The 15,304-nt window shown below is 45.3% G+C and overlaps 1 protein-coding gene across 3 annotated transcripts in view; it reads right to left on the bottom strand.

Annotated features, from left to right (window-relative positions):
- Window positions 1-15,304, bottom strand: part of LOC110284396 (uncharacterized) — a 67,285-nt gene that overhangs the window by 25,056 nt on the left and 26,925 nt on the right. For 2 of the 3 annotated variants that reach the window (XM_085832750.1, XM_085832752.1), the window contains exons 3-6: window positions 8,855-8,929; window positions 7,146-7,284; window positions 5,911-6,011; window positions 294-410 (exon numbers count right to left, since the gene is read on the bottom strand). In XM_085832750.1, coding sequence (XP_085688876.1) covers window positions 294-410; window positions 5,911-6,011; window positions 7,146-7,284; window positions 8,855-8,929 — 432 coding nt within the window. The remainder of the gene's footprint in view (window positions 1-293; window positions 411-5,910; window positions 6,012-7,145; window positions 7,285-8,854; window positions 8,930-15,304) is intronic. The other variant, XM_085832751.1, reaches the window with a different exon arrangement.

The following is a 15,304-nucleotide window of genomic DNA, read 5'->3' as shown; positions in this document are numbered from 1 at the left end:
CATCTTGCCTGCATCTCTGCAGGTGAGGGGAGACACGGCTTTCCCCGTGAGATGTTGCCTCTGGTCCACGCAGTCAGGCTTAAGTGCACCCACATTACAGGCACCATGGAAACCCAAATTCAAAAGATCCCTGTCTTGGTGGCTACACCTCATTCAGCATCGACTTCAGGACACACCAACCCGAATCTCCAAACCACACCTCTAATCAAAACCACATCACATCGAGCACCACGGGGTTCGATAACTTCGTAAGCCCGCATGCGCACACACGTGCACACGCTGTGAAAACATACCGCTGTGTCCCCTCGATGCTTGGGTGGATCCAAGCCAGGTTGGTGCGGGCCCTGTTTTTTCCTCTCCTCCTCCGGGCCATCCTCCACAGCTTCCTGTTCTCTCCCTGGATGGTCCTGCTTGTTGACAAGATGTCGGCCATTACCTTAAATTCATTTTGGATTTAATTTCAGAGGCACTTCTTCTCCTTTTCATGTTTAAAAGAGTCTCATTTCAGCTTTATTTTTTCTCACCTTGCTGTGAACCATCCCCTCCTCCTGGCGGCCTCCTGAGTCACCATGTGGATCGCAGATGTGTGTGCCTTGCTCCTTCAGACCAAACAGGAGCTTGGCCTCCTGTGGGCCAGGCCAGATTAAAGGAGGGGAGGGGCACTTTCTCACAGTTTGGTGTGAGCTGCATCAGCCTCTGTATGGAAACTAATTTCAAATTCACCTGACTCTCCTCAGCAGGGAGGCAAAGAGTCACACAGCAGAAAGCAATTTGAGGAAGGCCTCTCAGGCATAAAAGACAATGAATTACTCATACATTTTGACTTTGGAGACTGGAAAAATGATGGCTCAGTGGCTAAGAGAGCTTGCTGTTCTTTTAAGGGACCAGAGTTTAGTTCCCAGCACACACTGTGAGTCCAGCTCTGGGGGACCTGACACCCTCTCCTGGCCTCCTCCTCAGGCACCCTCATGCATATGCACATGGAAACACACATACACATAAGCAATAAAATGCATTCTTAAAAATACACAAATATGGGGCTCAGTGGTTAAGAGCACTGGCTACTCTTCCAGAGGTCTTGAGTTTAAGTCCCAGCAACCACATGGTGGCTCACAATCACTTCTAATGAGATCTGATGCCCTCTTCTGGTGTGTCTGAAGACAGAGACAGTGTACTCACACACATAAAATAAACAAATACATTGTTTGAATCATAATCTCATAGTCATTGTCCATGAGAAGTGTCCTACATGCGCTGGGTAACTCCCAGTTTGGGGAGACAGCACATAGCCCAACCTATGGGTTTAGTGGTAGGCTGGGTTTGGATCCAGGGCCAATCTGTACCCATGGTACATGGTGACATGTGTGACCAGCTTGTCCCATGATCCTTTTCTTTGCCTCTAATGTGAGTCTGCTAAAAATTTCAAGTACTCCACTTCCCAGGCTTAGAGGGCAGATTAACCAAGACAGCGTCCAAGGACTAGGCTTCTGCTCTTCAAACACTTACCCAGGACACTGCTTATTTCTAGTTCATCATCCAGAGTCTTTCCCCAAAGCCCTTTAATTATTACAGATGGTCCTTTAAGTAAGCCCCCATTTAAATTCGGAGGTTATAATAATATGAACATCCCATAGAAAGCTACGGAGTTGAAGTTGGATATGGTGATGATACAGCCCTGTCATCCCAGCTAAGACAAGAGGATAAAGGGTTAGAGGTCATGAGATGGAGAAATGACTCAGATATTAAAGGCAGCTGCTACTTCACCAGAGGACCTGGGTTTGGTTTTCAGAGCCCATTAAGAGGCTCACAAGCCAGGCGGTGGTGGCACACGCCTCTAATCCCAGCACTTGGGAAGCAGGCAGATTTCTGAGTTCGAGGCCAGCCTGGTCTACAGAGTGAGTTCCAGGACAGCCAGGGCTATACAGAGAAACCCTGTCTCGGAAAAACAAAAGAGGCTCCCAAGTGTTTGTGATCCATTTCCAGAGGATCTGACAGGTCTTCTGGCCTCTATAGACAGTGTGACAGTGTATGTTCCTGGTGTCCTCACATCTATGCAGTCAAAACACTTGCATATATAAACTAAATAAAAAAATCTAAAAAACTGATTAATGGCTAATATAGCATTAAGAAGTATATATCTTGGACTGGAGAGACAGATGGCTCAGCAGTTAAAAGCACTGACTGCTCTTCCAGAGGAAGCAGTTTCAATTCCCAGCACCCACACAGTAGTTCACAGCTGTCTACAACTCCAGTTCCGGGGACCTGACACCCTCACACAGACATACATGCAGGCAAAGCACCAATGCATATAAAATAAAAATAAATTATTTGAAAATATACATATCTCATCAATGAAGCTTCTTGCAGCAGGTGGAGACCATTTCAGAAATTCACAAGTGGTCAAAACACAGATAACAACTGACCAGCCCTGATTGACACATCTACACTATGGCTCCTACAGCTAAAGCTTAAGGAGCCTCAGGACAACAGGGTGGGGAGAGTGGAAGGGCCTCAGGCCGGGACATCTGCTGCAAGATTGAGTCTTGTATATTTGGCAGGGAAGCTGCACCCATGAAGGAAGTCTCAACAATATGGTCACCTCACCAAATGATGACATCACCAGCTGACATGCCAACATGAAGATGGCATCACCATATAACATGCCAAAATGAATGGGGAAAATCTCACAAAGTCCCACCTCTAGAGATATAGGTAATCTATAGCTGCTAAAACAGGTATAGTAGGTCACCACATTGTGTGTTCACTTTTCTAGTCGCTTCTGTTTTATATCTAAGTTATTATACATCTTGAGTCATAACAATATGCTCTGGGGGGGAAGGGGAGTGTCAAAGCCAGCCTGGCCAATGACACCCCTCCTCCCCCGCCTTTTTGAGACACAGTCTCATTACATAGCCCTAGCTGTCCTAGAACTCACTCCACCTGCCTGCCTTCCAAGTGCTGGGATTAAAGGCGTGCACCAGTTGTCAATAAACAAAAGAGAACTCCACCCATATTGATCCGAAACTCCCTGACCTTCCTATGGGTCCTCTTTCTGGTCTCTGAAGCTACCCTGGATAAAGAAAGAACCATATAATGTATATATTGGACTACTGGCTTAGTTCCAGTGGATAACATAGAATATATCACAGGCTGGGCTGTTTAAATAGCAGAAATCTGTTTTCTCATAGTTCCGAAGGTGGAAGTCAGAGATCATGGAGCCAACAGAGTAGGTCTTAGGGATGGAGACAGCCACTTCCCCACTACATGCTGGCATGTAGAGGATGGGGAGAGCAAGCCTCACCAAGACTCCCCTTAAGAGGACGTTCCTCATAACCTCACACCCTCACCTAAACCCAGTCACCCCACACACACTGACCTCCAAACCCCACTGTTGAGACTTCTACAAAGATGATAAAGATGGCGATTGTCTTCAGTTGTTGCCGGTTTCTACCGCTCATTGAGAAAACCACCTTTCCTGAACTCTAAGAGTTATTTTGTTTCAAAATTGCTAGACACATCTGTGGTCTATAGTCAAGGGCCGGTCTGTCCTCTCCAGCAAATGCAGTTGATAAGTAAATTAAACCTTCAGCCAAGTTCAGCCACCTGACAGACTGCCCCTCCTCAATATGGTCTGTGTAGCAAATTTAAACTGGGTGCTCCTTGCGCCTGAGTGTGAAGCAGTCTTCCACCAGTGCCGGGCTCAGCTCTGCTCACAGACTGGGCAGGGTAGAATGTGTTGGCTGCCTCTTGGGCTGAAAGAGCTTTCCAGTAGAGAAGTTCAAAACTCAACAGGTTAAGTTAATAAGATTATTTGAGCTTAGTATAGTGGCACCCATCTACAATCCTGGCATTTGGGACACTGAGACAGGAGGATTGCAATTTTGAGGTCCAACCTAGGGCTATGTAGCCCCTATCTCCAAAAGAAAAGAAAAAATCAAAGTTCACACAACCATCTGTGGTTGAAAACAATATTCTCAGTAACAATTCAGTCTTCATGCTTATCCTCGGAGAGCTTGATTCCAGGACCTTTGCATGTGGGCTCCTCCTACAAGGACCTTATTTATCGATTTATTTGCTTGTTTTTTTTTTTTTTTTTTTTTTTTTTTTTTTGAGACAGAGTTTTGCTGTGCAGCCTTGGCTGTCCTGGAACTCACTTTGTAGAATAGGCTGGTTTCAAACTCATAGATCTGCCTGCCTCCCAAGTGCTGGGATTAAAGGCCACTCTGTGCTACCACCACTTGATTTTAAGAGGCCCTTTTAGGCAGACATTGTTTCTGTACCTCTAAGAAGACATGACTCGGGGGTCCCTATCCAAACCACCTGTTAGGGAGCAAGGTCAAAAGTCAAGTTCAGATTTCCTTCCCCAGGACGAGGCTTCTCCATCACCACGACAAGTGTGTAAGTTAAAACTTAAGCAAGTAAAATTGAAATACCATTGACCGGTGCAGCCTGGACACGCATGCATGGTCCACACTGACTCCTGAGATCCTTCAGTCTTCAATATCCAAAGTGTGGCCCTGAGGCTCCTTAGCATGGTGTCATTTAGCTGGAGGGAATGCAGATACACAGAACAGCAGGGTGGGGTGGGGACTGGAGGCTGGTGGTAGATCAGATAGATCACCAGCTTCATGTCCCACAGCAAAGCTGGGCACTGCACAGAGGCAAAGCCAAGTGTCTCACTAAGGCAGCAGCTGAATGCAGCCCAGCTGGACAGCCTGCACTCCACAGAACAGAGTCCTCCCTCATCAAAAACAAGTCCCTGTGAGATCACAAGAGGCGCGCGTGCACGCGCGTGCGTGTGTGTGTGTGTGTGTGTGTGTGTGTGTGTGTGTCTACCCACATGCACACAAGTGCCCATAGAGGCCAGTGTGTCAGGCTTCCTGGAGTGGGAATGCAGGTAGCTGTAATCTACCTGATGTAGATGCTGGGAGCTGAACTGGCGGCCTCCTGGAAAAGCAGCAAGTTCTCCTAACCACTGAGTGGTTGCTCATCCCCAACGGGGCTTCCTGAATGGCTTGTATTCTGGGTTTATAGAATAAAAAGCCAAATAACTTTCTTTCCAAGCAATTGCTCCCAGTTGGCTGCTGTTGTGGTTTGATTATGACATACTCCCCATGCAGGCTCATGGTCCTCACTCCCTGGCTGCCGGCCTTATTGGAGACACTGTGGATCATTTGAGAAAGTTATGCCTGGCTGTTGGCAGTATGGTCCCCAGGGATGGGGCTCTGAAGTTCCCCTTAGGTTCAGCTAATTTCAGCTTCCTGTTCGGAGCTGCCCCACCACATGCTCTAGAAGACATGAGCCCCATGCCCTCCCCCACCTCGGTGGACAGAGTCACAGTAAGGATGTATTCTGTTAAAAGTAGCTCACACTTTTCTTGCTAACCTGTCCCCTTCCCTGAGTCATTTCAATTCCATGTTTTGTTTTGTTTTTCTCCCAAGATGCACCTGGAAGACAGGAATCAAGAACGTCCTTGTTGTACATTCTTCAAATGAAATTAGGCACGTGAGGTAAAAGTATTTTCAAATAGTAAGAATTTCAAAATGCAGGACACTCCAATTGCTTCCCTAAACGGTTCTTTTACTGCTAAACAAACAAACAAACAAACAAACAGGACTGTAATGTAGTAGACATGAAACATTTTTTCCTTACTAGAGAAAAAAACTGCATTGAAAAAGTGCATTTTTCATGCTGGGAGAAACTTTTTTTTTTTTTAAAGATTTATTTATTTATTACATGTAAGTACACTGTAGCTGTCTTCAGACACTTCAGAAGAGGGCGCCAGATCTCGTTACGGATGGTTGTGAGCCACCATGTGGTTGCTGGGATTAGAACTCTGGACCTTCGGAAGAGCAGTCGGGTGCTCTTACCCACTGAGCCATCTCACCAGCCCCTGGGAGAAACTCTTACCTGTGTTCCCTGGCGTGCCCCACTGTCTTGATCACTGCTGACCAGCATCTTGGTCTCCCTTCTCCTGGAAGCAGCTGGTGGCCAGGGCCTGGGATTCATCACTGGGGAGAGAGACTAAAGGGTTATCAGCAGCCAAATGTGTACTGTATAAATGTCCATTATCCTATATGCAGGCAAAATGTGAACTTGTGTTGAGATGGGCTGCTTAGGATTAAAAATCCAGCTCGGGGCTTGAGCAGACTGTCCCCTTAAGCATAAAACGGGAAATGTGCAAGCTTTTTATCTATGCAAGACTTACTTCTGAATTTCAGCCTTCATTTATCTAATTGGTATATCTATATGGTATTGGATATTTTTATTTATGGAGCTAAGGGTGGCATCCAACACCTGAATCCCTGGTACCCAGGAGGCTTAGGAGGAACTGCCAACAGAAAGGGCAGGGGTTTGAGAGTGGCTTGCTGCACTACATATGGAGATCTTGTCTTTCAAAATGCAGGGGCTGGTAGTAGACTGCAAGTTTGAGATCAGTTTGGGCAACCTAATAAGACTGCCTCAAAATGGTTATTATTGCTTTTGTTTGTGCTTTGTTTCAAATAAAGAGCTGAGGATGTAAGTGTTAGAATACTTGTCCAACGTGCTTGTAGACCTGGGTTCAATTGAGAGCTCCTGGGTCCAATTGAGATGCAATAAAAAAGATGCCACTGCTTTGTGTGTGTGTGTGTGTGTGTGTGTACATGCCTGCAGGTGTGCACATGTGGGGGTGTGCATGCATATGTGTGTTCAGGTGTGCATGCATGCTTGTGTGTATGTGTGTATATGTGTGTGTGTACAAGTAACGGTTTATGTGAAGGCCAGAGATTGTTATCAGGTCTGCCACAATCACTCTCCACCTTAAAAAAAAAATAGAGTCTCTCACTGCCTGGGAGTTCACTAATTCAGCTAGCCTGGCTGTGCAGCCAGCCTATGGATCCTTGCTCTCTGTCTCCTTGATGTGGGGATCACAAGTTCCGCTCCACACCTGGCTTTTACATGAATGCTAGAGACTGAACTGAGCACCTCATGCTTGCACAGCAAGCACCTCATTGGCTGAGCCGACTTCCCGGATCCACCTGGCTCTTTTTAAAATATAGATAATGGCTAAGGGCCAAGAAGACAGAGAGAGCGCTAGTTGCTTCCTAGAACTGCATGCTCAAAGGGACAAAACCCCCCAGGGAGCGGGGAAGAAATATCCATACACTTAAGTTTTATCTTCTGGAGCTTTTCTTTAGTTCCCACTCCAAGAGCTTCCTCCTGAACCAGTTTCCAGAAATCCTCGTCATCGCTCATGCTCTTCAAGATCCCACATTTGGTCAGCTCGTTTTGCAACCCTATAATCTTTTTTCCAAAGAGAATGGGCATATAGATAAGTACACTGGGCATATAGGTAGGTTTTTTTTTTTTTTTTTTTTTTTTTTTTTTTTTTTTTTTTAGCTAATTGGTAGCAGCCTGAAGTTAACACTAGCAGATGCTTGGTTGGGGGGAGGGCTGGTCTGAAGGCAACCAGAAGAAGTGCACTCCTAACATCATCTGTCCTCTGTGACCACCACCCTCTATCCTAGTTGCCACACAGGCGCATGCTATTTGCTGCGCTTGCCAGTTTAGCAGAAAGGAGGCCTTGGGATGCTTCCCCTTTCAAATGCACTTCTGCTTCATAGGTACAGGGGTCCATCTCCAGGGCCACTCTTAAAGGAGTCTCAGACACATGGAGGAACAGCTACTGTTGACTATTCTGAATGGCTTTCGTATGTGATTCCAGCGTCAAGCAACCAAGCCCTCAAGCAACCAAGCCCGTAGCTGCTTAATGGAAAGGCCATTCCAAAGTCACTTTCTGTGCAGAGATTAACCCCCGGACTTCTGGGGCGGCCTTGGGTAAGGGAATCTCTTTAAGAAGCTGGCAGACACAGAGCTTAGCTGGAGTTCATGACTATTATGAAATATAATGCAGCGAGGGGGGCTAACTGGTGGGCCCATGCCAAGGTATGTCCCTGAGAAATTATACCAGGCAACAGATTTGGTGTAAAGGGGCCTTACTGGGAGAAGAGAGAGGAGTAACACCTGGGAAGGGTAGAGGCAGTAAGCCGAGTCTGGAGGACGCATGCAGAGAGTGGTGCAGAGAAGGTGAGAAAGGGGATTCAGAGGACAGAAGAAAGGGGGAGAGAGAACGCCTAGAACAGAAAGAGCTGGGTAGTCTTTTCATACAGAGCCCGCACCTGCGCACCTGGCATTAGGCAGAGGATGGCGTACGTCACTGCTAGGTCCCTGAGAGGAGCCTAGTGGAGTGGCCTATGAACTAACAATGCACCTGGCACAGAGACCATTAGATTTCATTTGATCTGCGGTGGGCCTGAGCAGGCTCCCCTGCAAAACAATGTGGCCTGAGATTTAACAAATCCAAGAGTAAAATAAAATCGGCCATGCACTGCCCTCTAGCTACAGGTTGGTGTTCATTCGTTTGGTTTTGGATGATCAAAACGCACCTTGCATTCCACAAACACTGCCCGACCCCCATCTAATTCCTGATGCAGAAATGGGAGGCAGGCTAAGCTAATTTTTTGTGGAGACTATGGACTACCTCAGATTCAGGCTGTGGCTTTCTAAAGGAAGAACTCTTACCCCCTCTACAGGAAGTGATAAAAGGAACAGCGCTGGGGGCAGCAGGGGTGGGGGGCTGCTTACTCAAGCTTTAGATCCTTAGAGAGGCTCACGGGTGTATAGAGCTTAGGTAGAGGTGTTGGGTCTCCCTCCCCTCTGCCTGTTGGGCAGGTGATTGGCGGTGGTCCCTGGTGGAGGGATTTGTGACAAATGCCCGCCTAGCACAGCAGGAAGCAGCGCCCCCTTTTCTGGGCCTTTGGGATGCTCAGCGTGCTCCTGCTCACAGGAGTACACGTCCCGGATTCTGTCTTACCAGGTAGGCGTTGGACCTGGGAGGGAACCTGGTTGAAGCCTTGGGCGGGGATGCTGACCAAGCTTCGGGCTGCGACTGCAAACAAGCAAAGAAAGGTGGTGGGCAAGGCGAGCGGTGGCCAGGAACAAAGCCTCAGGCAAGGAAGAAGTAAACAAGCAACCACAGGAAGCCATTAAGCAGAGTGGGCGCTAATGAGTGCGCGGCGGGGCCCTGCGCACCCGCCCCGCCAAAACCACCGGGGACTGCCTCGCTGGGCAATTTGGAGCCCAGAGCCCTGCTGGCAGGCTATAAACCTGTTTGTAGTCTCCATCGGTTCCCCCTTCAAGTTTGTGTCGTTAGGGGTGAGGAGGAAAGACCATCGGATGCTGTGATCTCTTCTCAGGACCTGCAGTTGCAGGGGGCAGATGGGCTTCCAACTCCAAGGTAAAGGACTGCCTTCCCGCTACCCCCCAACACACCCTTTGCTGGCCACGGTGGGAGACCAGAGGTGTTAGGTCCACCTTCCAGGGTCTTTTGAAACGGTTTTTCCTTTTAAAAGAAGTCATTTGACTTCCCAAACGTTCCTCACAGTTTCTGCCAATTTGTAAACCATGCTTTCAGGTTGCTTAAAGGAGCTTGTCTAAGGGATTTCCAAATGTTTACTGCCGGGCTAGAATTCTTCCATGGCAGGCCCAGCCTCTTGCAGACGCTGTAGGGGCATCCTACTTCTTGCGCACATTTCGAGCATCCTCAGGGATGCAGGTCCTCGCACCTTCTTGTCCTTACAGCAGCGACACCCAGCGGCCATTCTTCGCACCTGAAATCCCCAGGCCTGGGTACCCAGAACCTTAGACAGCCTCACAGGTCCTTCTCAAGGACATTTTCCCCAGACCACACACACACAGAGATTTAGGAATTCCCAGCCTTTGAAGCCCTCGCATCTGAGATGGTTCAGGAAGTGTGTGGGAAAACCAGCTGAGGATAAGTTTCAGGGGGGCTCTAGGTATACGTATAGAATCGCTTAAAACTTATGATCGTTTATGGGAAGATGGGGATGTGTCATATAAGTAGATCACCATAAACACCTTATTCATATTTAAAGATCCACAACAAATCACTTTAAATGACCCCAGTAGGAACTGTGGTAAAGAGTGGGTGTCTCCTAGGGTCCCTGAGTGAGCCTGTGCACACATACCTTGCTGGGTCCTTGAGTGTGTGCATACTTGCACACGTGCCTTCGCTTACATTCCTGTCAATACATTTTGCTCAATGAAAATAAATTCAAATATATTTTCATTTGTACATTTCATGTGCCATGCACTGGAACATTAGAACAGCATATTATCAGTTTGTAATGGAACTCCTGACATTAATTTTAAATGAACCTGCAAGAATTTAATACAGGACACACAAACACACACACACACACACACACATTTGAATCTACAACTTTTCGAATTCCTGGGTTCAGTGCCTTCTTCAGCCCCTAATTCAGCTAAGAGACATAGTTCCTATAATTTTACTTAAGATATCACAGTACAGGTGTGTGGTTTGTAATAACTCAAAGTGCTTAGAATTCTTAAAACATCAGATTCCCTACCTCACCCCCATGCAGACTTACAGGGACCATACTCTCCCGTGGTCCACTTTCATGTGACCAGGCAAGGAACAGAAGAATAACTACCATCCAAGAGAAGGGTGTGCATCCCCACCTCCCCCTGCCCTGCCCTCCCCTCCTTTGGATGTATACTTTTGACAGGTTCCCTTCCCGTTTGTTGTGTAAATACAACTATACAGGCTGTGGGCTCTGGTCTTGTGGGATGATAACCTGTTTTACATTATTGGTAAGCATGATTCAACCTTTCTCTTATTGACCACAATGTAGTCTTCATCTATCAACTCCTTTAAACTCCTTTTCTCATTTTGGTTAGTTCTTTCAGAGTCTTATACAATACATTTGGGTCATATTTACCCCACCCCCTTTTCTACCCACTCAGCCTTCTGTGTTTTTATTTTTTAGTTTTTTGTATGTTTGTTTTAATTTGTGAAGTACACTTTTTGCTGCCCATACACTCATAGAGTTATGGCATTCACTAGAAGCTGGCCTACTCTCCAGGGGCCACACCCTTTGTCTTGGCACAGCAAGACAAAGGTTTTACTGCTCTGAAGAAACACCATGACCAAGACAACTCTTAAATGGACAACATTTACTTGGGGCTGGCTTACAGGTTGTGAGGTTTAGTCCATTATCATCAAGGTGGGAGCATAGCAGCATCCAGGCAGGCATGGTGCAGGAGGAGCTGAGAGTTCCACCTCTTGTTCTGAAGGCGGCTAGGAGAAAACTGGCTTCTAGGCAGCTAGGATCAGGGCCTTAAAGCCCACACCCACAGTGACACACCTACTCCAACAAGGCCACACCTCCAAATAGTGCCACTCCCTGGGCCAAGCGTATTCACAGGAACCACACCCTTAAAACTGACTGTCTCTCCGAGCAAAGGTCAGCTGCCAGTAGCCTTTAGCTAGGGGTGGGAGGGACTACATGCCACCTCCTCTCCTCAGTGCTGTAATTTTGTCTGAGCCCGAGTTTTGTGCACAGCCTCAATGGCTGTAGATTCTTATGTGCAGCTGCTCTGCTGTGTCCAGAATGCATTGTTTCTGTGTAGTCATCCACCACCTATGGCTCCTATAATCCTTCTGCCCTCTCTTCCTTGGGTGGAAGGGTTGTGATGAAGGCATCCCACCCAGGGTTAAGCCTTTCTGAATTTCTTATTCTCTGCACATTGGTCAGTAGTGGCTGGCTGTTAATTGATTGCCATAAAAAGCTTCTCACATGATGGCTGACCAATCTACTAATCTGTGGGTGGCTTTCCAAAGGAAAGGCATCTGTAGGAGACAGTTAGATACTATGTCTCTGAAGCCCATGACCTGTCTAGCTACAGGTTCTTGGCTCCAGTATGGGGTTTGAATTGAGTAGGACTTCAATCCAATCAGAAAATAGTCGATCACTCCCAGAACATTTGTGTGTCTGTTGCACCAGTGGGCATTGTCTTGCCAGCCCAGTTATTACCACATCTCAGAGCATTCGTTCTCAGCTCGGTAAGGCTGACGACTACTTTCCTCCTCTGTTAGCATAGCATAGCATAGCATAGCATAGCATAGCATAGCATAGCACTTTCCAGCTCTATAAAAGCTATCCAGTACGGACGAAGCTTCCAAGGTAATACCAGCATGATTTCTCCATGTTCTTTTGAGTATTTTTTTAAAAGATATATGTTTCTTTATGTACATGAGTGTTTGCTTGCACGTATGTATATACACCACATGTGTGTGGTCCTTGTGGATGTCAGAGAGGGTTGTAGAACCCCTGGAGCTGGAGTTAGAGATGGTTGTGAGTCACCATGTAGGTGCTGGGAATTGACCTTGGGACCACCAGAAGAATAGAGTGTTCTTAACCACTGGGCTGTCTCCTTAGCCTCTTTTTGTGGTCTGTGACTCAGCTACTTGGTATCTCAGCCATAAGGTCTTACTGTCAAGTTCTGGAGGATGACTGAGAACATTGGTTTAGCTTGTAGTTTGTGGTTCTCTTTAATTATGATCTAGTCAGAGGAGAGCCTAGCATTGTAAATATATTTTTTGAGCTTGAGTCTTATCTCTGGGAGCATGGAGCTGGGAGGAAGAACCAGGCCTAAGTTCTACAAAATGGTGTTCAGCTTACAGCAGTTAGAACCCACGTTTACAGCCTGAAAAGGCCAGAGTAAAAAGCTGGAAAAAGTGAGGCTAGCAGAACAGGAGGTCTGGTCTCTTAAAAAGAAGGAGGGAGGGAAGGATGGAAGGAAGGAAGGAAGGAAGCAGATCAAAGCCAAAGCCTTCCAGAACATTCCAAGATGGGAAGGAAGTTGCTTAGCCAAGGAGCAGGTGCCTACAGAGTGATAGTATAGAAGGTGGCTTTTAAAAGAAGCTCCTACTAAGTTTAAAGGCAGAACAGAAGTTAGGCTTCTCCCAAGGGCAGAGCACAGCAGCCTCCAAGGGGGAGGCTCCTGTGTACACTCAGGCTGGAAGCAGCCCATAACGTTTGGCAAAATCCATGGAGACTTCCAGGAGACCTCAGCTGTGGGATAAGCCACTTCAGGTTCTCCCAGGCATTCATTCATGGTGTGCAAAAATGCAGCCCTAGGTTGGCTGCGCAGAAGGCCCAAACCCTTCTCCTGTAAACAAAGGGACAGGGGAGTGGCTAGGCACAGCACAGCTTCTGAGCCCTACAGAACAGCAGACACAAGAGACAGAGACAGGCAAATCTCTGGAATTCTAGACCAGCCTGGTCTACACAACACTGCTGATAGATACAGCCACTTGCAAATGACAGTTTAAAATTAGAATTGTCACATTTTTTTCCTTAAGGATACTATGTATGTTTTTGCTTAATAATAAGTAAAAATATCCTTAATAATTAAAAAAATAAATATGTATCAACTTAAATTTATATAAAGAACAAGGGGAATATAGGTGTATTTATCCACATATATATTAATCTCCAAGGAAGGGAGAAAGAAATGGGAATTGGTATAATTGTTTTCAAGGTTACATAGCTAATAAATAAACAAATCCTGGCCTTTGATCTCAGTACTTGGGAGATAAGGCAGGGACAGATAGGTACCTTGTGAGTTTGATGACATCCTATCTACAAATCCAAATCAGCCCAGGCTACACAGAGAAACCCTGACTATGATAATAATAGTAATAATAATAATAATTAGTTTAAAATTATTAAAATGAAGATAGTTATAAGTTATATGGTTGTAATGGTATTGCAAATCCCCTATGAGAGAGGTCAAAATAGAGCAGACCTATATAAGAAGAAGGCTGCTGGATTAAATCAATCCATACTCTTAATGACTTTAGACTGCCAGACCAGGGATATGCTATGTTAGGACAGAAAAGAGGGAAATGTATATATGTTTTTAACATTTATTTGAGGTATTGTGCTTATATAATTCTTAAAGATGCAATATAAAGTTCTAGTACTTTCGAAAGCTGCTTTTACAAACTGTTAGAGATGATAAAATGCAAGTTATGAACTATTAGGAATGGTTAAGAAATACAAATTAATAGTCATAGTCAAACTCATGGTCATATTAGATACTAGTTTAGCTAGTTACAATAAAATGTTTTCAAGGTTATTCAGATAGTATATAACTAAGAATAAACAATGTTAGACAATTCAGATATAATATAGATAGATAACTGGGCATCAGTAACCTCAGAGATCCACAGAATATGACATTTAAAACTATCTGATTATTATAAGATCTTTTAACTAGGAGTCAGGTCTGTTCCTGCCAGTATCCTCATTCCATTTCAGAGATGATGATGAGCGTTAATAACTTCCATGTTGAGTTGCTTCAGTTATGGCAAGCTAGTCATTAGGCAAAGAAAATGTCTTCACTTCATCTACAGACAAAATGCTGTCCAGAAAGAACAGACACAGGGAAATCAACTGCCTAACTCTGCCAAGACACAGTAAACAAGTCCTTTATAATTCCTGCTTCACAAAAGGTCTGTTGGATATTCTGGGCCAGAAGGCTGAAGATAGATGCTCCAACATTATAGAGAATATTGAGGACTGTCCAGGCAGTCAGCAATCTCTGTCATTTTTATTATTTTTGGAAGCTGTGATCTAGCACTTCCTACATACTCAGATAATATTTATTCCTTCTTAGGGCTCTGATGAGGTTGAAGGCTAGATAGTCATAGTCTTACTATAAGCTTGAGTTGTTTAGGATTTAAAAAGATGTTTTAAGTTTAAGAAAGTAAGTTGGGCAGTGGTGGCACATGCCTTTAATCCCAGCACTTGGGAGACAGAGGCAGGCAGATTTCTGAGTTCAAGGCCAGCGCTACAGAGTGAGTTTCAGGACAGCCAGGACTACACAAAGGAACCCTGTCTCAAACACCCCCCCCCCAAAAAAAAGTTTAAGAAAGTATTTTTAAGTTAATAATACAAATTAGGATAGAAATTGATTTAGATGCAGAACTGTAAGTACACCCAGATAGGATAAATAATAGAAAAATTTCCTTAATTGCCAAATACTATGGATTGGACATTATAAATGTATATTATACTGTATAGATTTCATAATTGTTTCATAATCATTATAGTTGTATTCAATATATATTTGAAAGAAAGGGAGCCTTTTATTGGACTAAAAAGGGAAATTGTAGAGAGAATATCTTGTGTATTGTGTGTTGATGCATCACCTGTCAATTAAAAAGCCTATGGCCTAGGGCTTAGGCAGGAAATAGAGGTGGGACATCCTGGAGAGAGAAGGAATTCTGGGATAGAGCCAGTTGCAGGAAGATTACCCTGGAAAGATGGGAGGAGATGGGCATAGGGTTGCCTGAGTACCGTAGCCAGTCATGTTGTAGAATGTAGGTTAAAAATAAATGGTTATCTTTAGTTATGATCTAGTCAGAGAA

Source organism: Mus caroli, unplaced genomic scaffold, assembly GCF_978045245.1.
Source record: "Mus caroli unplaced genomic scaffold, Mus_caroli_1 scaffold_18, whole genome shotgun sequence".
Lineage (NCBI taxonomy): Eukaryota > Metazoa > Chordata > Mammalia > Rodentia > Muridae > Mus > Mus caroli.
Note: the sequence above shows the minus strand (reverse complement) of the source record. Positions and strands in the feature narration are given on the sequence as shown.